The 22,484-nt window shown below is 36.2% G+C and overlaps 1 protein-coding gene across 12 annotated transcripts in view; it reads right to left on the reverse strand.

Annotated features, from left to right (window-relative positions):
• Positions 1 to 394: 394 nt before the first annotated feature.
• BBOX1 (gamma-butyrobetaine hydroxylase 1) overlaps positions 395 to 22,484 on the reverse strand; it is a 91,635-nt gene continuing 69,545 nt past the window's right edge. For all 12 annotated transcript variants that reach the window (XM_074012589.1, XM_045371624.3, XM_074012591.1 and 9 more), the window contains 4 exons: positions 12,082 to 12,187; positions 7,529 to 7,725; positions 2,264 to 2,430; positions 395 to 779 (listed from right to left, as the gene is read on the reverse strand). In XM_074012589.1, coding sequence (XP_073868690.1) covers positions 619 to 779; positions 2,264 to 2,430; positions 7,529 to 7,725; positions 12,082 to 12,187 — 631 coding nt within the window. In that variant the 3' untranslated portion in view covers positions 395 to 618. The remainder of the gene's footprint in view (positions 780 to 2,263; positions 2,431 to 7,528; positions 7,726 to 12,081; positions 12,188 to 22,484) is intronic.

The following is a 22,484-nucleotide window of genomic DNA, read 5'->3' on the forward strand; positions in this document are numbered from 1 at the left end:
AGGGAAACTCTGTCTCAAAAAAAAAAAAAAAAAAAATTAGTGAGACTAGATTTTCTCTTCATTAGTCATGTTTCGATGTCATAATTTAGGTAGTAAAAGAAAATGTTGGAATCACTAAATTGGTGAGGTCTGGAAATTTGGATAATAGAATTCTATAATAAAAGTGCATACAACAGATCTTTGGAAATATAAACCCTTTTTCCAAGCATGCTAAACATGGTCATATGCAGTCTTGCAAATTGAGATCCTACAGGCAACAGGGTAAAAGCATGTTTTGAGACAAGTTTTATTTGAAACGAAAGGCTTATTTGAAGAAATGTTTCATTTGCTACAAAAACTATTTGTAGACATTCTGGAGATACTCATATATGGGCAAAAGAAATTAGAGTAGGCATGCAACAGAGCAGAAAAGATGCTTTATTTGCAAAAGAGTGGTGAAACATCTAAAAAGTTGGCATTGTATATGATTACAAAGTAAAGAGTACTCTTGTGAGAGAAGTTACATGTTCATTGTTAAGGAAATTATATGTAAATGACAAAATCATGGTCTGTGAATAATGTGTCATATCTTACAAAATATACTCATTGGAATCTTCCTAAAATTATCTACGGGAGACTTCAGTTTCCATTCTCGACCCTCTGCCTTAAGATACGAAGCCTTGACAGGACCACATCCCAGTCAGCATAAGCTCCTTCTAGATGGCGGGATATCTCAGTTCCTGCTTCATAGCTACGTCGGCCATGAAGTAAGCGCCAGTTATCAAAAGTAATCACGTCACCTAAAGAAAAGATTTTTTTCAGTATGAATAATTGTGTTTTAAATGACTTACAGAGCTAGAAAATGTAACATGCAAAACACAGCTGCTACTTGGTTCACATCAAGAATTATCGCTTATTTCTTTAAATGAAACTGCACATTTACTTTTCCATACAAATCAGGCCACTGGATGCAAACTGCTTTAGGCCTTATGACAATTCAACTACCTAGCCTGGTAGTCTCCTGAAGGTACTTTAATCATTCTTACTTAAAATATTATCTCTGTGTAAAACATCTATATCTTTTTGACTGATCCATACCTGATTAGAAATATTTCTTCAGCCGGCGCGGTGGCTCACGCCTGTAATCCCAGCACTTTGGGAGTCTGAGCTGGGCAGATCATGAGGTCAGGAGATCGAGACTGTCCTGGCTAACACGGTGAAACCCTGTCTCTACTAAAAATACGAAAAAAATGAGCCAGGTGTGGTGGCAGGTGCCTGTAGTCCCAGCTACTGGGGAGGCTGAGGCGTGAACCCGGGAGGCAGAGCTTGTAGTGAGCTGAGATCAGGCCACTGCTCTCCAGCCTGGGTGACAGAAAGAGACTCGGTCTCAAAAAAAAAAAAAAAAAAAAAAAACCAAAAAAAAGAAGAAAACAAAAAGAAATGTTTCTTCTCAGTTTAACAGCTTCAGAAAATAAAAAGGATAGTGACATTCTTGGTTTGTCTTCTGTGTGCCTGGTATTTTAGGTAACATTATTTCTAAGCCTTATAAGAATCCTGAAAAGAAAGCATTCTCTCATCTTTTTCACACATGAAGAAACCGAAGCTTTTAAAAATTGAGGAATTTACCCAAAACTACACTGCCATTAAATATTTGAAGCTTGGATTCTAACTTGTATTTTTTTGTATTTTTTCCCCCCATAATGTTTTCATTTTATATGTTGCCATTTTTAAAATTAACCTGCTGTGACTGCATGGCAATGGATTTATGGAGATTCATATTAACTTATTATACCAAAGATCAATTAAAAGTATATACAACGGAAAAGAATCTTCCATTTGGCCAAATCAACAGCAGAGCGAGATTATGCCTTTTACTGTAGATGCCAAAAGCCTCAGGTTTGATGGCACTTTACTGAGTAGAGATGGTCCAGAAAAAATATAATGCTTTCTGCTTTTTTAATTTCAAATAACTGGAATACTTAGGTACTACTTTATTTCAGGTAGTACTGTCTCCATTAGTAAGCCCAATGAGGAAGCATTACTTGTGTGTGTTAAGAATAAGAATCATGAGGATATTTTTATTTGTTTATCATGATAGAATAATTAAGCATAAACCTCAATGAGGGCCAGGAGTCTACTACTTAAGCAAGTCAGTTGCTCACCAAGATTCTGTTGTCGGTGTTCTATGTGATACCTGAGAAAAACTGCTCTGGATATAATTCTAGATGGTTAAGGTTGAAGAAAATCCATGCTTTTGGTTGTTTGAGAAAATGTATTCACTGACCTGGATACATCTTGAAGGTAAACTTGGATTCTTTGCTGTTCATGAGGTCAATAAACTCCTTCAGAGCAGCATAAAAAGGTTGAACTCTTTCAACAGGCACATCAAATACTGTGTCCCTAGTTGCATTATTGAAGTTGATGCGAACCACTTGGCCTTTATCATCTAACCTGTTTTATTAAGAGAAAAAGTTAATATATAATTCATGAAATATCTATTTATATTGATAAGGGTCAATTCCTCTTCAAAGATATTTTTGAAACACCATATTAAAAAATCCAAATACATGTACAGAAGATCTTAAGGCTACCTGTGGTACAATGTATTCCTTGTTTTTTCATTCATTCATTTAGATTTTTTTCTAAATCTTACTACTTCAGTGCCAGGAGAATTCAACTTAAATTAAAATAAGTATTACTGAGAGATTCAAGTTAAAAATTTTGTCATGCTTGGTTAAAGTCATTCACTCTTTGTTATTCGAAACAGGTATTAAAATCCTTTCATGTCACAAATTTATAGGTCAATTGTTCTATGTGTTTCATTTATTAAGGTTCTAAGTGTGATGGTTTTATTTGGGGGGTATGATGGGAAGAAAATTCTATTTTTAAAATGGTTTGAAATGCATGATTCTAATTCAATCCTTAGTTTACAGGTGGGAAAACTGAAGCATGAGAAAAGAAGGGACTAGCCTGAGGTATATTCTTTCCATCTATTTACTCATCCTACCTATCTTAGTATTGAGGCTTCCAGAAGACAGTGCTATATCTCATTTAATGTTGTATTCCTAGCATTCAACATAGAGCCTGGACATAACAGGCAGTTAATAAATATTTGTTGCACATGTCACTCTCTATATTTTTTAGTACCTTGGGAGGGCACTAAGGTTTTTGTTTTGTTTTGTTTTTAAGTAATTTGAGAGCTCTTAATGTTGTGATCTCTATTCTCTTTCTTAAAATATGGATTATCGCCATGCCAATGTAAGGTAATACAGCTTTTAATAAAAGGAAAGAAGGTTGGGCACGGTGGCTCACACCTGTGATCCCTGCACTTTGGGAGGCCAAGGTGGGCAAGGCAGTTGAGGTCAGGAGTTCGAGGCCAGCCTGGCCAACATGGCAAAACCCTGTCTCTACTAAAAACACAGAAAAAAAAGCTGGGCATAGTGGCACATGCCTGTAATCCCACCTACTTGGGCGTGGTGGCAGGCACCTGCTTGTACCTAGGTGCCAGAGGTTACAGTGAGCCAAGATTGCACCACCACACTCCAGCCTTGGCAACAGAGTATGACTCTGTCTCAAAAATAAATAAATACATAAATAAATAAATAAGGAAAGAACATTATTTCTTAGATTTGAGCTTTGGTGGTTATAATTAGCAAGACATGAACATCACCCAGATACAGAGGCAAAAAGAGGAAACTGTTTTATAGCTTATTGGGAAGGTGGACCTTCAGACAGTTTTAAAGTGTCGATCAACTTTATCTTTTCTTTAGGTAGAAACAGGATGAAGGCATGCAAACTGAAGGTGGTCAAGGATGGTGGCAAAGTGCCTAGGATTACTCCTGGGAGCAGCATCCTAGAAGGACAAGTGCAGGAAGTGGTAATGAGAACCAACAACTGACCAGGGCCCAGGCTTTGTCAGTCAGACCAAACACATTATCACATATACCTGGGTTTGGTGACCTTGGTTTGGGGTCTGGGTTAGATTTAGTGAATATTATCAGCAAATGGGGAAAGATGCCATTGACAGTGAAGTACAAATTGTGACTATCAGGGCCCCTTGTGCATGGTGGCTCTGGGCCAAATGGCAATTGTTATGGTAAACTCAACAGCTGGTGATTAGCACCAATTTTTTGCTTACTGGGTAAGGCCTGAAAACTACCTATTGAATCCACACTGGGAAAGAAAGTAAAAGGAAGGAACAGGCTTTCAAAAAGGCTCTTAGACTCTTAAAACGTAAATTTACATGTATTAATAACAATACAAATGTGACTCACTAGGTAATGCAGTACCCTACCCGCTTCCACATGCTTTCACATAAATCAAGAATTTTGAGCCTTTTGGATACAGCTTTATGTACAAAGAATCAGATAGAAGGTAAGTCAGCAGAAAAGACCTCTAGGATTTAGTGGAACAGAGAGTACACGACCTTTCAATTACCCTCTTAGAGTTCATGCTGCTGGTTTAAGACCTCTGTCACGGTATCTGAGGCCATTTGCCTGTTGATATTACCTTCAAGATTCTAGCCTTACGGCTTCTGACCCACTTTTCCTCTTTTTTTTTTTTGGTTCTTGTTATGTGTTCTGTACATATAATATTATCGTCTGTGTCATCCACCAAAGGATGTCATGACTTTGGAACTTCTGGGGGGTCATCTGTCTCAGTCACCCTCAAGATCTGCTTTATTTTTTTCCCACTATTACCATAGCTCCTTGATTTGAATAGTTATGCTAATTTTGAGCTAACTATTCTAGAGTCCTTGGGTATATCCTCATGTATCAGTGAAAGGAATTTTGTGATTAATAAATGTAATGACAATCAGAATTGGATGCCTCATGGTATACTAGATTAGGTTTTCATTTTTAAGAGTTTACCTATATAGAAAAGTAATCAACTTTTTTTGTGTTTATAGTGTAACACAGTCCCTGCTTTCTTTTACCTACTGTTTACCTGAGAAAACAAGACACAATTTTATTATTTAGCATTCTCAGCAATAATAGAGGAATGGAAAGCAAATTTTGTTATAAGATATAGAGGGGACATTATTCGGAGGATTGAAGAATGTTAGAGGAGATGGGTAGCTGGTACCTTGAAGACCAACCTACAATGCAAAATTGAATGTTAGCAAGAAATTTGATGCCTAATAACAGAACAACAGGGTCTAATGTTAGTTTGCATGCTGAGGAAAGGTAAAAAGCCACAAAAGATGGGAGTAACTGGCTATATATTAGCTATACATAAAGGACAAATTAATTAAACTTAAACCAACAACATAATGGCTGCGAACCAGCAAAAGCAAAACATTATCAATGATGTCAACAAAAAACAACCAAAGAAAGGACTTTAAAATGATCTTCTACAGTTTGTGTTGTGAGTACTCCTCACTAGTGGCAGCATTCTGCCTCAATGATAGATACAATGTTTTATGGAACTTGCATTTGTTATGGGAATGCCACTACGGTGTTGTCTACCATGTCGTAATTTATGAGAATCTGCAGGAAAAATTTATTTCAGACTTCAAAAGCATCTTGCCTTGTAACTGATTATATTCTGTTTGCTTTGGTTTCTAGAAACTCAGACCTGAAATAGAAATCTCTCCCCAGTGAGTGTGTTGGACTTCATGCATATTATAGCTAGCTAAAATTTATTTTGCATTTTCTAAACTAGGCGCAATAGTAGGGGCTTCCATATATTAACTCTGCAATTCCTACTTCAATCATGTGTGGTAGTATATTTTGTTTTCTTTTTTTTTTAACTGGAAAATATACTGTGGATCAGCACGGGTAAATAATCACATAAGAGATTACACAGCTGGCAGGTAAAAGACTTGAATTTACGTGATTGAATTTGTAATTGATAGGATAGTTGAGTCTCACCGTCATTATTTTTGCTTGTTTCTTTATTGGTTTATTTTTCTTTGTACTGAATTATAACTAATTCAGTCAGCAACATAAAAGACATTTTTGTACTAGGACATACAAATTTAAAAATTTAATTGCAAAGTTTTTCCTTTGATCAGGATCTTGCAGCAGCTTCTTATTTCACTCAGAGTAAATATTACCGTTATAATTTGCTAACAAGACTCTACAGGAACTTGTCCCCATCCGACTTCCTCCCCTAATACTTGCCTCCTTCACTCTGTTCCAGTCACACTGGTCTGCTTGCTGTTCCTTGAACACCGCAGACATGTTCTTAGGACCCTCTTAGAACTTTTGTTCCTGCAGTTTTGGGAAACTGCTTCTCTTTTGAAAACTCCCTCACTCCTTTAAGTGTTTGCTCAAATCTCAGTAAAGCTTTCCCTCACCACACTGTTTAATAATGCAAGTTCCATCCTTGCTAAGCCCTACAGATTCCCCTTATCTTGCTATGCTTTTCCTTTTTTTTCTTAAGCACTTAACAGTTTTTAACATTTATTATAATATGCTCATCTGTTTAAAAATCTTTAAAATTTCCCTCCCCCATTAGAGTATAAGCTGTATGAGGGGAGAAATCTTTGTTTTGTCCACTGATGTATTCCAAGTACCAAGAAAAGTGGCTGGTCTCAATAAATATTTGTTGAATGAATAAATTAATGTACTGGGGATTTAATTATTTTCTAAATGAGTTTATTTTCATACCATTTGGCTGTTTCTCTTAATGGAAAAATTTAAACTCAATTCTAAAATTATACCCCCCTACCAAAATTAATTGAGGTATTATTAAATAAACTATTGTAGAAACAAAATGTAAGATAATTTGCAAATAAAAGGATAAATTTGTGGCCTTTGTAGGTACTTGGAAAAATCATGATAAAATAATATTTAATAAAAAGAAAAGGAGAACACAAAATGTTCTGTGTAGGTAATATATGATCTTTGTTGGCTTAGCATCTCTTTGGGGAGTCTCCCTGTTTCATTCTCAGTCCGTGTGGTTCAAATGAGGCTGACCCTGCTCCACAGTTGAACATGTGATCCAGGCATGGACAATCAGGATTCTCTAACCCATTGACCATGATGATTGGTTCAGGGATAGACTTGGACAGAAATTAGGGAGTGGGTCATCTAGCTTTATTGTAGGTATTGGGAAATAAAAGCGTTCTTTGTGGTGTGATTACTAGCTCTAAGAACAATGAAAACTTGGAGCTTCTGCTGATCATCTTTGAAAATAAAGCTAACATAGAAGATTGCAAAGCTGAGAAGAAAAAAGGGACCAATATCAGGTGACATTGTTTAACTCTCGGATCAACCTATTTTGAGTTATATTATTTCACTTCTGGCCAAAAGCTTTCTGACTAGCATGATCACATTGATTATAGCTATGTAGAACTTATATTCAAAAATGAAGTATACGTGAAATCTTAGTTACTTTTCCTTTAATATTAGTTAGGAATAAATTTTATGTAATTTGATAAAAAATATTATAGTGAAAATACTATCACTCTAAAATTGGGTTAAATGTTAATAAAAATAAAGCTCTGAAGTTCACTGAAGTTTTGTTCTGTTTAAACTTTAGATTAATGTAGTTTTGCTGTCAATTGTTTTATTGCTATGGGAAATTTATAAGTAGTACTTACTCTATAATTTTGTGTTTTGATTGTACAGAAAAATCACAGTAATCCACTCCAATGTCTGTAAAGTCCACGAAGGTAGAGGATAAAATCTGAAATGCCTGAGGATTATTTTGTTTTAGCTTTTGGCACACATTAAACCCATCTACAATTTCTGAATCACCCCCTGTGACTGTTTGCTTTATGCAGTGAAGAAGCTGAACCTACAAAAAGAAAATATGCATTATTAAATAAATATTAAATTAAATTTTAATTATTAGAATTAAATAATCTTCAATAAAATAAAATAATACGCATGCACCATTTTTTGATACTGTGTTAAAGATTCAAAAGGCTATGAATAAACCAAAGCCAACAAACCTTTTTTTGTTTTTGTCTCTCTTATGTTATCGGAAAACAGTTGGGAAGAAAAACGTTGCTTATAATCAATACTGTATAGTTCAAACATGTTACAGTTGAAGACATAGATGCAGGCATGATAATGCTCATTAGCAAACAAAAAGCACAGCTTGTAAGAGCTGCAGAGATGGAGCACTTGATGTTAGAGTAGGCAGGGAAGGATTTCCAGGGGAAGAGGCGGGTAAGTTAGACAAAGGAGGATAGATGAGATTTGGGTTATGCAGAATAGAACGAGAAAGCAAATCAGGTGACAGAAATAATGATGTGCAAAAATGCACAGTTCACTGGGTAATAAAAAGTCTGGCTACAGCAGAGGGCCATAAATAGAAAGAGTGAATCAGGTTGGAAGGGCAATTTGAGGCCTCATGATGGAGAGTCTTAAATATCAGATGAAGGGCTTTTGTACTTGTGCATAGAGGGAATTCACTGAAGCCTTTTGAATACGAAAGTAATGTAGTCGGAACTGAGCTGCAAAGTATTAGGCCAGTGGTGTTATATAGGATTATGATTTTTTTTTTTTTTTTTTGAGGAAGGAACTGGTCAGAGTAGCAAAACAATAGCATAACTTTGTTTTTGGAGGATCACAGTGTTCTTTAAATCCTTTTAGATTTTGCCATCATGAACTGACAGAATATTTCAAATGCTAATTTTTAAAAAGATTAGCTGATGTTATTTACATATATCAAAGCCCATTAATACTTTCTTTTGTACAGTTACACTTTTAATACAATCTTCCAATAGGAAAAAGATGATGGAGCCTGATAAAACTTTTATTGCTAGGTTAAAAGGCAAATATATGCCTGTCAATGTATAAAACCCAATTTTACTTCATGTGAGTCATTCAGAACCCAAAATATTTTCCTTCTAAATGTTACTTAATGCAGCATGTGACTTCTGCAAAGACAGTGAGTGAAGCAACATCTCTGTTTCATTAAAGATATGGTGACTTATCTCTGCCCCACATAATCCAAATCGATCAAACTGAACTCTCAACAGGTAACTCATTTTCCAGATTATTTCATCTGTACAGAAAAATATATTGGTTTGTTCTATTTGTTATTGAAAATATCAAACCTTGGCACAACTCCCCTGGAATAATTCAAAATGGAAATTTGAACAATAGTACAAACAGGTTGCCTATATTTTATTATTCTAGTAGAATCTAGACATTTTAGGAATCATCTATTGTTTAAAAATCTCCTATCAAGTCACTTAGTTTGAATGTTTTATTTACTGGACACAAGTACAAGTTTGTTGCACTTCTTTGCCTCTTTATAGCATATCTATGACGTCTGTATTACATGCAACGTGCATGTAAGTATTGAGATACAAAGTATTGAGATACGAAGAACTGTGAGTCAATTCTTGTCTTTAAGAAGTTTGTAAAGTATGATAAAATCTATAAATATTCTATTTTACTACATACATTATAATAAGTGGAAATTCCAGCTCAGGATCTGTGTGGTGTGACAGAAAACTATATAGAGGCCTGGGTTCAAGTCCAAGTTCCTCCTTAATCAAATGCCACCCTATAAAATATTGAATCTTGCCGGGGGTGGCGGCTCACGCCTGTAATCCCAGCACTTTGGGAGGCCGAGGTGGGCGGATCACGAGATCAGGAGATGGAGACCATCCTGGTTAACACGGTGAAACCCCGTCTCTACTAAATATACAAAAAATTAGCTGGGCGAGATGGCAGGCGCCTGTAGTCCCAGCTACTCGGGAGACTGAGGCAGGAGAATGGCGTGAACCCAGGAGGCAGAGCCTGCAGTGAGCCGAGGTGGCGCCACTGCACTGCAGCCTGGGTGACAGGGTGAGACTCGGTCTCAAAAAAAAAAAAAAAAAAAAAAAAAAAAGGTGTTGAATCTTGTGTTTCTACCTTAAAGGAATATCAAGAAGAGTCAGATAAAATAATGAAAGTAAAACTGCTTTGAAATAGTATAATGTGCTATGAAAAAGTCACGCATTTTATTGTTCTTCAGGAACATTTATGAAGCCATTTGATCACTTTTCCTTAGGCTTCGAATTTTAACCCAGAAACAAAACTTAAATTCTTAAAAGACAGAAGATAACTTAAAAATTCAAACAAAACTTTTAGTTTTCTAGTCTCATTCTTTAGTCCTTATTCCATCCAACTCCCTCAATCTATCTTTGGAAGATGAGCTGAGCTGATTAATTTGACTCTTAACCCTAGGGTTTTAGAAAAATCTGAGCCACATTTAGAATAAAGTCACGTGGTATGTCTCCTGCCCCCAACCCTTACACCAAAAAGTGTCTACAGGGGTCATTTTACTGCCACTTAGTTCAAAGAAATCATGTGGTGTTTTACAATCAACAAAATAATTTAAAACATGTAAAGTCAAATACTAGACTAGCGTAGCCAATACTGGCAAAAACAATCGGTAACAACAAGGGTGCAGATAAAACATGTTCAGTGAAGATAATGAAAAAAATGGGCTAATTGTGATTTTGGCCCATTTCTCCTTTGTTAACTTAAGAACTGCCCAAATTTTCATTTACCTTTAAAGATGCAGATTTCTATGTGGTTATTTCACATAGTCGAACTTAGCTCTAAAAATAGGGATGGCATATCTTTAGGAAGGTAGTTTCCTAACCACTTATTTTTGGTGTAATAAAATGAAGGTTTTGTAAAAATGTAGCTCATTTAGTAAAATGAAACTTTTGTAAAAATGTAGAGAAGGAATGTTCACCCAGAGATTCTCCTGGGGATTTGTGGCTTCACACTGAGCATTTCCCTCCTTGACAAGGAATCTGATAGATGGGATGTTGGATGGTTTCCAAAAATAGCCACTGTTATTCTGTTCCTTGTAGTCACACAGTTTGTAATGCATTTTTGCAGCTTCCTCCATAAGGGGTCTATTTCCTCACCTCCGGAATGTGGGCTAGATTGATTACTTCCTTAGACCAATATAACATTGCAGAGGTGACTAGCCTAGGCCTTGAGAAGCTGTGCAGCTGTCTGAAAATTCTTCCAGTTGCCATATGCATTAAACTTGGGCTAGCCTACTGGTGGTCAATAGACCAAGTGGAGCAGAAACCAGCCATCTCAGTGAAAGTCAGTCGGTCCCAAGTCAACTTAGAAACCGATTGCAGGTATGTGACTGAAGACAGGAGCTGCCTAGCTGAATACAGCCCAAATTGAAAAGACAAGGGCTAAGTAAAGGGCTATTTTCTTAAGCCATCAAGTTAGGGAGTGAGTTATGATTTTTTTTGTGTTACACTTTAAGTTCTGGGATACATGTGCAGAATGTGCAGGTTTGTTACATAGGTATACAGGTGCCATGGTAGTTTCTGCACCTATCAAACTGTGATCTACATTAGGTATTTCTTTTAATGCTATCCCTCCCCTATCCCCCCAACCCCCCGACAGGCCCCAGTGTGTGATGTTCCCCTCCGTGTGTCCATGTGTTCTCATTGTTCACCTCCTACTTATGAGCAAGAACATGTGGTGTTTGGTTTTCTGTTTCTGTGTTGGTTTGCTGAGAATGATGGTTTCCAGCTTCATCCATGTCCCTGCAAAAGACTTGAACTCATCCTTTCTTATGGCTGCATAGTATTCTATGGCATTTATGTGCCACATTTTCTTTATCCAGTCTATCATTGATGGGCATTAGGGTTGCTTCCAAATCTTTGCTATTGTGAACAGTACTGCAATAAACATACATGTGTATGTGTCTTTATAGTAGAATGAGTTTTAATGCAGCAGGAGTTAATGGGTATGAATGATGCCCATGTGACTTGGAGGGAAACCCTACATTTTGTTTACTGATTCCATTTTCTCTCTTAACTTTCTTAGAAATATATGTGCAGAAAGACTTCAAGATTTACTACTACCTTAAAATCTGTCTTAGCAAAGCAAAAAAAAAAAAAAAAAAAAACGCTAATAGTAATTTCTAGGAAGAACAAAGAAATGTTGTTGTTGTTATTGTTGTTTTAAATGTATGAAATTCTCTCCTTTAGGAAGGTGAAGATATTTAGGATTTAGGTACCGAGATTTTGTGAGCTTGGATTGTGTTTGGAGAAAGAAAATTTATGTAAGACAAACTACCTGGTGAAATATGTAATCTTCTAGACTCAAAATACAAAAAGATATCGGTCATTGGCCTGCTTTGTGGAAAATACGTTGAAGCTCATCTTACCCCAGGTGGATGATGGAGGGCTGGATAATCAGTGTGAAAGCTTAGCTTCCCAGTTGTGTAAGCCACATTGTTTGCATCGATTTTGTCTTGCACTTGCCAAGTATGTCTGTAAAATGCAAGAAACACATGTTTAAACAGGTTGTCACTAAGCCAGAGGAAATGTGTTAGAATGAATTTGATATGTGGGGAGAAATGGAAAATTTTCATTTGTTGAAATAATTACCATAATGACTATGAGCGAGAAAAGGAACCTGACTTTTCTCTGTCTAAAGTCACTATTTCAGAATTAACATCTCCTCATTTTTCCTCTCCTCTCAACAAGAGAGTACTTTTATACATCAGTCTATTTTACAGTTTGCAAAGAAGTATATATGGAATTGTAGGTTATCGTTTTACTGGCTTAATGCATTTTAAAAAGTGATTTATTGAGGTGAAGTTCACGTAACAGAAAATGAATCACTTTAAAGCGAACAATTCAGTGGCATTTAGTAAATTCACAATGTCGGCAACCACCACCTCTACCTATCTAGTTTCAAAACGTTTCTATTACTCCAAATCAAAACCTTTTATTTCAGAAAGCAGTTTCTTTACATTCTACCCTTCCCCAAGACATTGGTAATCACTAATTTGCTTTCTGTCTCTGTAGATTTACCTATTTTAGATATTTACCATAAATGGAATTATATAGTAAGCTCATGCTTTTAATGTTATATCTAAGAATCCACTGCCCAATCCAAAGCCATGAAGATTTACCTCTATGTTCTCTTCTAAGAGTTTTATGACTTTAACTCTTATATTTAGATAATTTGTTCATTTTGAATTAATTTTTGCATATGATATGAGTTGTGGGTCCAATTTAATTCTTTGCATGTGGGTATTCAGTTGCATCAGAACAATTTGTTAAAGAGATTGTTCTTTCTCTATTGAATGATATTGGTATGTTTTCTGAAAATCGATTGGCCGTAGATGTGTGGGTTTATTTCTGGACTCTCAAAATTCTATTCCATTGATCTATTTGTCTGTCTTTATGCCAATATCATGCTATTTAGATTACTGTAGATTCGTAGTTAAGTTTCAAAATCAGGAAGTGTGAGTCTTTTAATTTCAGTCTTCTTTTTAAATATTGTTTTGCCCACTTGGAGGCCCCCACAATCTCATATAAATTTGATACTGGCTTTTCCATTTCTAAAATAAGAAAATGATACTGAAACTTTGGTAGGGATTGCAGACTGCTTTGGGGAGTATTGACATCTTAACAATTTTATGCCTTCCAATCCATGAATACAGGATGCTATTCCATTTCTTTAGGTTTTCTTTAATTTCTTTTAGCAATGTTTTATAGTATTCATTGTACTAGTCTTTCACCTATGCGATTAAATTTATTCCTATTTATTCTTCTGGATGATGTTGTAAATGGATCTGTTGATTTCCTTTTCAGATTGTTCATTGCTACTGTATATAAAGACAACTGATTTTTGTGTTTTGATTTTGTACCCTGAAACTTGCTAAATTCATTCATTAGCTTTAGTAGCTTTTTTTGTGGGTGGATTTTATGGGATTATATGTAAGTTCATACCATCTGTGAATAGAGATAGATTTACTTTTTCCTTTCTCATTTAGATGCCTTTATTTCTACTGTCTAATCACTCTGGCTGGAAATGTTGGTGCAATGTTGAAACTCAGTGGTGAAAGCTAACAGTTTCGTCTTGTTTCTGCTCTTAGGGAGAAACTTGTTTTTTTTTTTTTTTAACTTTTACATTCAGGAGTACATGTGCAAGTTTGTTATATAGGTAAATTGCATGTCACAGGGGTTTTGTGTACAGAGTATTTTTGTCACTCAGGTAACATATATTGTAGCTGGTAGGCGGTTTTCTTGATCCTCATCCTCTTCCCCACCTCCACCTTCACAAAGGCTCAGGTGTCTAGTGTTCCCTTCTTTGTGCCCACGTGTACTCAGTGTTGAACTCTCACTTCTAAGTGAAAACATGCTGTATTGGGTTTTCTGTTCCTGTGTTAGTTTGCTTAGGATAATGGCCTCTGGCTCCATCCATGGTGCTCTAAAGACATAATCTTGTTCTTTTATGTAGCTGTATAGTATTCCATGGTGTAGATGTACCATTTTTTTTTTATTCAATATATCACTGATGGACATTTAGGTTGATTCTATGTCTTTGCTATTGAGAATAGAGTTGCAATGAATGTATGCATGCGTACGTGTTCTTTATAGTAGAACAATTTATATTCCTTTGGGTATACACTCAATAGTGGGATTTCTGGGTCAAATGGTAATGTTTTTAAGGTCTTTGAGAAATTGCCAAACTGCTTTCCACAATGGCTGAACTGATTTACTTTCCCGCCAGCAGTGAATAAGTGTTCCTTTTCTCCACAACCTCACCAGCATCTGTTATTTTTTTAACTTTTTATAATAGCCATTCTGACTGGTATGAGATGGTATTTCATTGTGGTTTTGATTTGCATTTCTCTAATGATTAGTGGTGTTAAGCACTTTTTCATATGCTTGTTGGCTGTGTGTACATCTTCTTTTGAAAAGTGTCTGTTCATGTTTTTTGCCCACTTATTAATGGGGTTGTTTTTTGCTTGTAAATTTGTTAGAGTTCCTTATAGATTCTGGATATTAGACCTTTGTCAGATGCATACTTTGCAAATATTTTATTCCATTCTGTATGTTGTCTGTTCACTTTGTTGTTAGTTTCTTTGGCTGTGTAGAAGTTCTTTAGTTGAATTAGGTCCTATTTGTCAATTTTTGTTTTTGTTGCAGTTGTTATTGTTATATTCATCATGAAATCTTTGCCAGGTCCTATGTCTAGAATGGTATTTCCCAGGTTATCTTCCAGAGTTTTTATAGTTTTAGGTTTTACATTTAAGTCTTTAATTCATCTTGAGTTGAATTTTGTATGTGGTTTAAGGAAGGGATCCCATTTTAATCTTCTGCTTATGGCTATCCAGTTATCTCAGCACCATTTATTGAATAAGAAGTCCTTTCCACATTTCTTGTTTTTGTCCACTTCGTTGAAAATCAGAGGGTTGTAGGTGTGTAGCATTATTTCTGGGATCTCTATTCTGTTCCATTTGTGTATTTATCTGAGAAACTCAATTTTCAAATTACACTCTCGAAACTTTTGCTCAGGTCAATAAATAAAACTTTAGGTACCTATGTATGCCCCATCGCAGTCGCAGACACTTCTGCCTTCTCCAAAGTAACTATGACTGTGACTTCTATAGTTATCATTTCCTTGCTTTTCTTTACAATTTTATCACCCAAATGTTCATCCAAGGACACTATGAACTTGCTCATTAATAATAATTGTTATATGTTTTAAGTCTATTAATCTACAAGTTTTTCCTTCAAACTGTGCTCCTTACAATTGTTGAAGAACTTAGGGAATTTGACCTATAGAGTTTCCCACAGTCTGGACTTCATTGAGTACGTACTCATGGTGCAGTTTCTGGGAAACTGGCAGCGAAATGCAGAGTCTTCGACAGTCTCTATTCTTTGGCAAAGCCACAGATAGCAGTATGTTCTTGTATTGCAAAACACCTAACGCCTGGCTGTGTTTCTTTTTTGATGTTTGTACTGTTCATGTTCAATGGCTATATTCATTAATTCATCAAGGGTTTCAAACAATGAAATATCAAACTGATACTCTTTTTAAAAAGATTTATCACTCAGAATACTTTTAAAGGGAGCCACTTTTCCTCATCCACTATTTGGTTACTCAGTATAACAGCTTACAGAGGGATGATGAAATAAATATTTGATTCTTTCTCTTTCTTTACCATTTGTAATATAACAAATTTGTTTCCTATCATTCCAAATTGAATAGTTTAAAAAATATGATGTATGAAAATATATTAAACTAGATAGAGGTGATATTTGCACAAAATTGTGAATGTATTAAATGGCACACAGCAGAATATACTAAATAAAGCTAATTACACTTTAAAATGGCTATTTAAATAATTTCAGCTTTTAGTTTCAGGGTGTACATGTGCATGTGCAGACTTGTTAGATGGGTATATTGCATGATCCTGAGGTTTGGGGTAAGATTGATCCCATCACCCAGATACTGAGCATAGTACCCAATGGGTAATTTTTCAGCTCTTTCCCTTTCCCTCTCTCCTGCCTCTAGTAGTTCCTAGTGTCTATTGTTGCCATCTTTATGTCCATGAGTACCCAATGTTTAGCTCCCACTTCTAAGTGAGAACACGTAGTATTTGGTTTTCTGTTCAGTTATTAATTTGCTTACAATAATGGCCTCCAGCTGCATCCATGTTGCTGCAAAGGCTGTGATTTTGTTCTTTTATATGGCTGTGTAGTATTCCATGGTGTCTATGTACCACAAAATGATTAATTTTATTGTCATGATACATTTTACCCAAATTAAAAAATATCTTAGCTTAAAAGCTAAAGAAAAGATGAGTTAAAAAAAGAACTAAGGTTACTTGCAACTCTGTAGCAAGAAAACAAACCATTATTCAGACTTTGTAAGCTATTATCCTTGGAAGATCCAGACAATGTGTAATTGAAAGGAGGCCATGTTTAAAAATAAACCAAATATGGCTTGAAAAATGTCCACTATATATACATGCCATTTGATTGCTGTTATAATGTCTATTAATATATATTCATATGCATCAAATTATCTTTGAATAAATAAACATTGAACACCTTTTTTATTTCAGTCATTGATTTAGCATCAGAGATATAGCAGGGAACAAAAAGACAGAAAAGTAATTGTTAAATTTAATAGAGATAGGTTCTACAAAGAAAATGAGGCAAGGTAAAGAGATAACGAATGGGGCCAGAGAAGTATTTTTACAGAGATGATGCTGTGAGAAGTGTTCTATGAATAGGTGACATTTTCCCCACAGAAACCCAAGCAAAATAAGGGAAGGAGAAATGTGAATTTCTGGGAGATGTATTTTAGACAGAGGAACCCAAAGTGAAGAGGTTTTGAGTTTGGAGTATGTCTAGCGTGTTTGTGGAAGAACAAGGGCAGAACAAGGGCAGCATGGTTGAGACACAGTCACCAGGGAATCAAGAGTGGGAAATGTACCAGATGCACAGAGAGAGGCCAGTTTCCAAAGGGCTTTGGAATCTAGGATGAGGACTTGAGATTTTGGTTTACATGTGATGGGAAGCCATTGTAGTTTTCCATTACGTAAATTATACATTGGAATTGTCGTTTCAAAGAATTGCTCTAGCCTCTGAGTAAGGGGTAGATGGTACTGGGAAAAAGGTGGGAGGAGGGAGAGATAATGGCAACCAGTTCTCTCCTAAACATGGGAATCATGATGATTCTCTCCTAACCATGGCTACATGCATAGGAGAGAATGATTGCATTTGATCTTGAAAGGTAGAGTTACCAGGATTCTCTCACAAATTGGATGTAGGATATGAGAGAAATGGAGTCCAGAATGATGCCAAGGTTTTCAGCTTTAGAAACCAGGTGAGGGAGGTCCTATTTATTGAGATTCACTATATAACAATTTATTATCTGGTTGAGGAGGAAGTTTGCTTCACCTAATTTAAAAAACTTTTAAATAAGTGCTTTAAAAAGTCTCCATTCACATATGGACAAATGAGCACACAAAAGATGACCTTTGGTCTGGATGTTTTAGCTTCCCAGAAAGTCACTCTAGGCTGGTATTCTACTCTGCCTCTGGTATTCCCCCACACAATACGTACTACAACCCTATACAATACATACTACAAGCAGGCAAACCTTCCTAGTGCTTCATGCTCAATTTGCCATTTCTCTGTCAGAAGCTCTTACTGATTCTTGAGTCCCAGAAGGATATAATTCAGTGCTGCTGATCCAGAATTCAAGAACCCAATGCAATTTTCTAACCTTGCCAACTATTGCCATATTTAAGTCATCTGTTCTAATCATGTTGATTTTAGCACTACACACTTTCCTGCCTTTTTTTCTGGTTTCTTTTTCTACCCTTTTTTTCTGTTGTTTTCCCCATCTCTGTAATCATTAACGAAAATCTAGCTCAAGTTCCAAATATTTCATAATCTCAATTCTAGAAAAACTCTTGGTCTTTAGGTTCAAACTGCACTGGCTTCAAAGCCTTGGTTTCTAATTCACGACTATATAATCTTGGACAATCCATCTATTATTTCTGAGCCTCAATTTATGTATTTGGAAAATAGAACAATAATGTATTTCAAAAACTTGTAACAAATAAGAAAGTCTATGTCTGACACACAGGAGATGCCCCATAGGACTTTTCCTTCCTCTCATTCTCCTAATTACCCAGTATTTACTCCTACACTCAGAACTCTCATAAGCATGTTTTATTCATCTCATTTATTAGATCTGAATTATTCATCTCATTTATTCAGATCTATGTGTTTTATGAAGATGGTTATAATTTTTAAAGAGTCTAAGCTCATTTAAATATACAAATACATAATTCTGCTTCCTCTTCTGGACTGTAAACTCTTTTAGTGTACAACAAATACTTTTGATCTCCTACCATTAACTAAACCAGTGCCAATTCTAAAGCAGGGAACCAATACATTTTGACTGAATGAGTGTAAGCAGGGAGGGTGTGACTTTTATGAGCTTTCATTTTCATACGGTATATAGTAAAGGGTATTAATAGGGTGGTAGTGGCAGCAGGAGAGTGGGAATACAATCTATAATCTCTTCTCACATGTGGAGATATTTTTCTTAATGGGAAAAATAGTTCCTTACCTGTTCCCTGGGATTGAAGATAAAATTGACTATTTTGCTCTATGTTTCTCATTTAAAATTAGGGTAGAACACCTGATAGATCTTTCACTAAGGGTCAAGCAGCCATCCATATGTGGCCATGAACTGGAAACAGGCTGAGTGAAAAAAGATGAGGAGTATTACAGTCTGCTGCAACTCATTTCAAACATGAGTCAGACAATCCATTATATTGCAGTGAGAGTCGCCAAGAAATACTTGTTCTCTATGAAGTTCATGTCACTCCATAGACCATACAAAATACAGATCCAGATGACTGTCAACACTGGCATTTGAAAAATAGTCAACATGTGAGAAGAGATTTAAGGAGGTCAAAAAGGTAATTTCATCAAGGTGCAGAATGCATATCTTCTGACTAAGAAAATGCTGCTGTTGACATGATCAACAGGAAATGACCACTTGGATTCTTTTTCAAGAGTGGTGATGGTTTTGCATTGATTCACCTACATACTTTTTCCTGGTTCCTTCTATGATCAAGGGTAAACTGACAGAATTTTACTGCAGCCAAAACCTGGTTGAGATTCAAGGTGTAAGCATTAGACAGAGAACAGATCTTTTCTTTGACATTAATTGGCCTCTACAGGGATGGGGGTCTGTGACTTGGCTTCACCAGAGCAGTTCTCTGACCCTCTGAGCTAACTGGTAGGGAATGATAAAACATTTATTAGACCTAGAGTGTCTTAGGCGCGGTATAGGATGTGTAGCCTAAAAGTCTATGCTCACATCTTATGATAAATCCCATGAAAGGGGCTCACCAATTCCAATCATAAACATTCTCTTAATGGTCATAGCACAAGTCTGGAAAATCCTAGAAATGTCATCTGTTTTACCTTTCTACCTTGTCATAGAAATGAATCATGCCAAGAAGTCTGCTACTGATAGTTGAGGACACTAAGTTCTTTCTTATGCATCCCAAATCCACATCTCCAAGAAAACACAGCAGAAATCAAACGCAAACATATTTGCAACATATAACCCTGAACTTGCCTGATCTTGAAGCTAAGCAGGATTGGGCCTGGTTAGTACTTGGATGGGAGAAACAGGTGCAAATGTGATTCATTGGTCATGAAGGAACTTTTTAAAAAACCTAATGGTGAGGCCTTGGTGAGGTGAAGGTGTATTTACATGCCCTTCTCATTCGAGACAGATTCTAATGCTATTCCAAGTAATCTGCTAAGAATGGCCGTGACTGAAGTAGAGGTATGGGACCAGATTCTTTTAAAACTGAAGAGGCAAGCTCAACATAATATCTTAATCCAGTGGTATAGACTTGTTTACTATTGTGCTAGGGTGAGTCGCTGAAACTCTACAAATTATCCTGCTTTTATCAAAGATGCTGTTTTAAACAAACCTAAGTGTTTCCACTGAGCCACTTGTGTCATTCTCAACATTTCACTAAACTCTCCGTTACATTTTATTGTCTATTCAATATTTTTTGTCAAAAGCTCCTGTACTTTAAATAACTTTTAGAGACTATTTCATGAGATTGAGTTGAATGCTAATTTACTAAATTTGCCCAAACATAGATGACTGCTCATAGATAATCAAGATATTAATAATGTTTTGTGACAAATTCGGTTCTTTCAGTGCTTGTGGAATACTTGAATATTGTTTTTGCTGGATTTGTTCTTTATATCTTGGTGATGTCTTATTTTTTAAAAATGCAGTGTCATGGGATTTGTTCCTTATACCTTTGGTGATAAGTTTTACGCTTCTTTTTTGAGTCAGGGTCTTGCTCTGTCACCCAGGTTGGAGTGTGCCATGGTGTGATCATAGCTCACTGAAACCTCAAACTCCTGGTCTCATGTAATCCTTCTGTCTCAGCCTCCTGATTAGCAGACATGTGCTACCATGCCTGGGCTAATACACTTTTATTTTTATTTTTGTTGGGACAGTGTCTTGTTCTGGTGTCCTGCCTGGTCTTGAACTCATGGCCTCAAGCCATCCTCCTGCCTCAGCATCCCAAAGCACTGGGATTACAGGTGTGAATCCCATCACCTAGTCAACACTCTTTTGATTAATGGTTCACACTTAGAAAATCATGCTGGATTAATTTGTAAACTTTTCCTTTTTAAAAGTAATTTTTATACGAAAGGATGTTTTATGAGTGCAAACCTGGATTTATTTTTACTAACAGTTGTAACCTCTGATCCACTTGCTGCAAGCTCTCTTCATCAGATAATGTAAGAATGCCTTCTTTTGAACATTATTACTCATCCCATTGGATCCAAAATACAATGCCCATATATTGTTTATATTGTAAAATTTCAATATCAAATATGATCTCCTAGCTAAAAAGCAAAAAATACATTTTGTAGTTAATTAATCAAAGGAATACTATATTGCTTACTCTAGTTACAGCACTTCCACGTATGAATTCCTAGATGCAGTCCCTCACCAGAGCTCCATATATTTATTTTTCCATTACCATTTATTAGACACCTACAATGGTCCAGAAACTGGGGATCCAGAAGTGAATGGAATAGACGTGGTACTTGTACCGCATGGAATTTACAGTCTACAGGGAGGATGAATTAGTATGATTTATCTTACAAAGCTAAAGTACACCATGTTATGAGAGTAGGAAATAAAGACTAAATGTAGACCTGAAGATGAAGCAGGATTTACCTAGGCAAAGAGAAGAGTAAAGGTCATTGCAGGAAGGAGAAACAGCATGTGGGAAGGCCCAGTGGAGGGAAAGAACATCACCTACGAGAGGAACTCGAAGTTCAATGTGGGCCAGAGTGGGGAGGGTTTGCTCTATGGCTATCCTTAGCTTCTGTTCAAATTCTGCTTCTGCTGTCCTGTAAAGTCTCAAAAAAATCTCATTCCTTGAGAAACTGAGTTCAAACATATTCTTTTTTTTTTTTTTTTTTTTGAGACGGAGTCTCGCTCTGTCACCCAGGCTGGGGTGCAGTGGCCTGTTCTTGGCTCACTGCAAGCTCCACCTCCCGGGTTCATGCCGTTCTCCTGCCTCAGTCTCCCGAGTAGCTGGGACTACAGGTGCCGGCCACCAAGCCCGGGTAATTTTTTTGTATTTTTAGTAGAAACGGAGTTTCATCATGTTAGCCAGGATGGTCTTGATTTCCTAACCTCGTGATCAGCCCGCCTTGGCCTCCCAAAGTGCTGGGATGTGAGCCACCGTGCCCAGCCCTAACATATTCTTTGTCTCATAGCATTTAACCCAGTGCCAAAAATGTTTGTTGAGTAAAGATGTGGATTCTAGAATAATAAATTGTGCTATTTCCTGATTGACTATAAACTTTAATTTTGGTTTACACTGTATATTTTAAGTACATTCTAATAATGAATACTTTGGCCATTAACAGTTTTTATTCCTTACTTCTAGGGAGAAGTGCTTACAGTTATTTGTAAACAATGTTTGGCAAAATTTCAAGAGTTGTGTTTTAAAAAGTAACTATCTTTTGAGTTCTTCTTTCATTATAGACATTAATTGACATTTAATCCATCCCTGAAAAAGAAAGAGTTTATACCTTTTTAAAAATAATTTCAACTTTTATTTTAGATCTGGGGGTATAAGGGTAGGTTTGTTATGTGAGTATAATACATGGGTATTGCATGATTCATGCTATTTTTTAAGGTGAGAATTAGTATCCCCAAACACAAACTAAGGAAACA

Source organism: Macaca fascicularis, chromosome 14, assembly GCF_037993035.2.
Source record: "Macaca fascicularis isolate 582-1 chromosome 14, T2T-MFA8v1.1".
Taxonomy (NCBI): domain Eukaryota; kingdom Metazoa; phylum Chordata; class Mammalia; order Primates; family Cercopithecidae; genus Macaca; species Macaca fascicularis.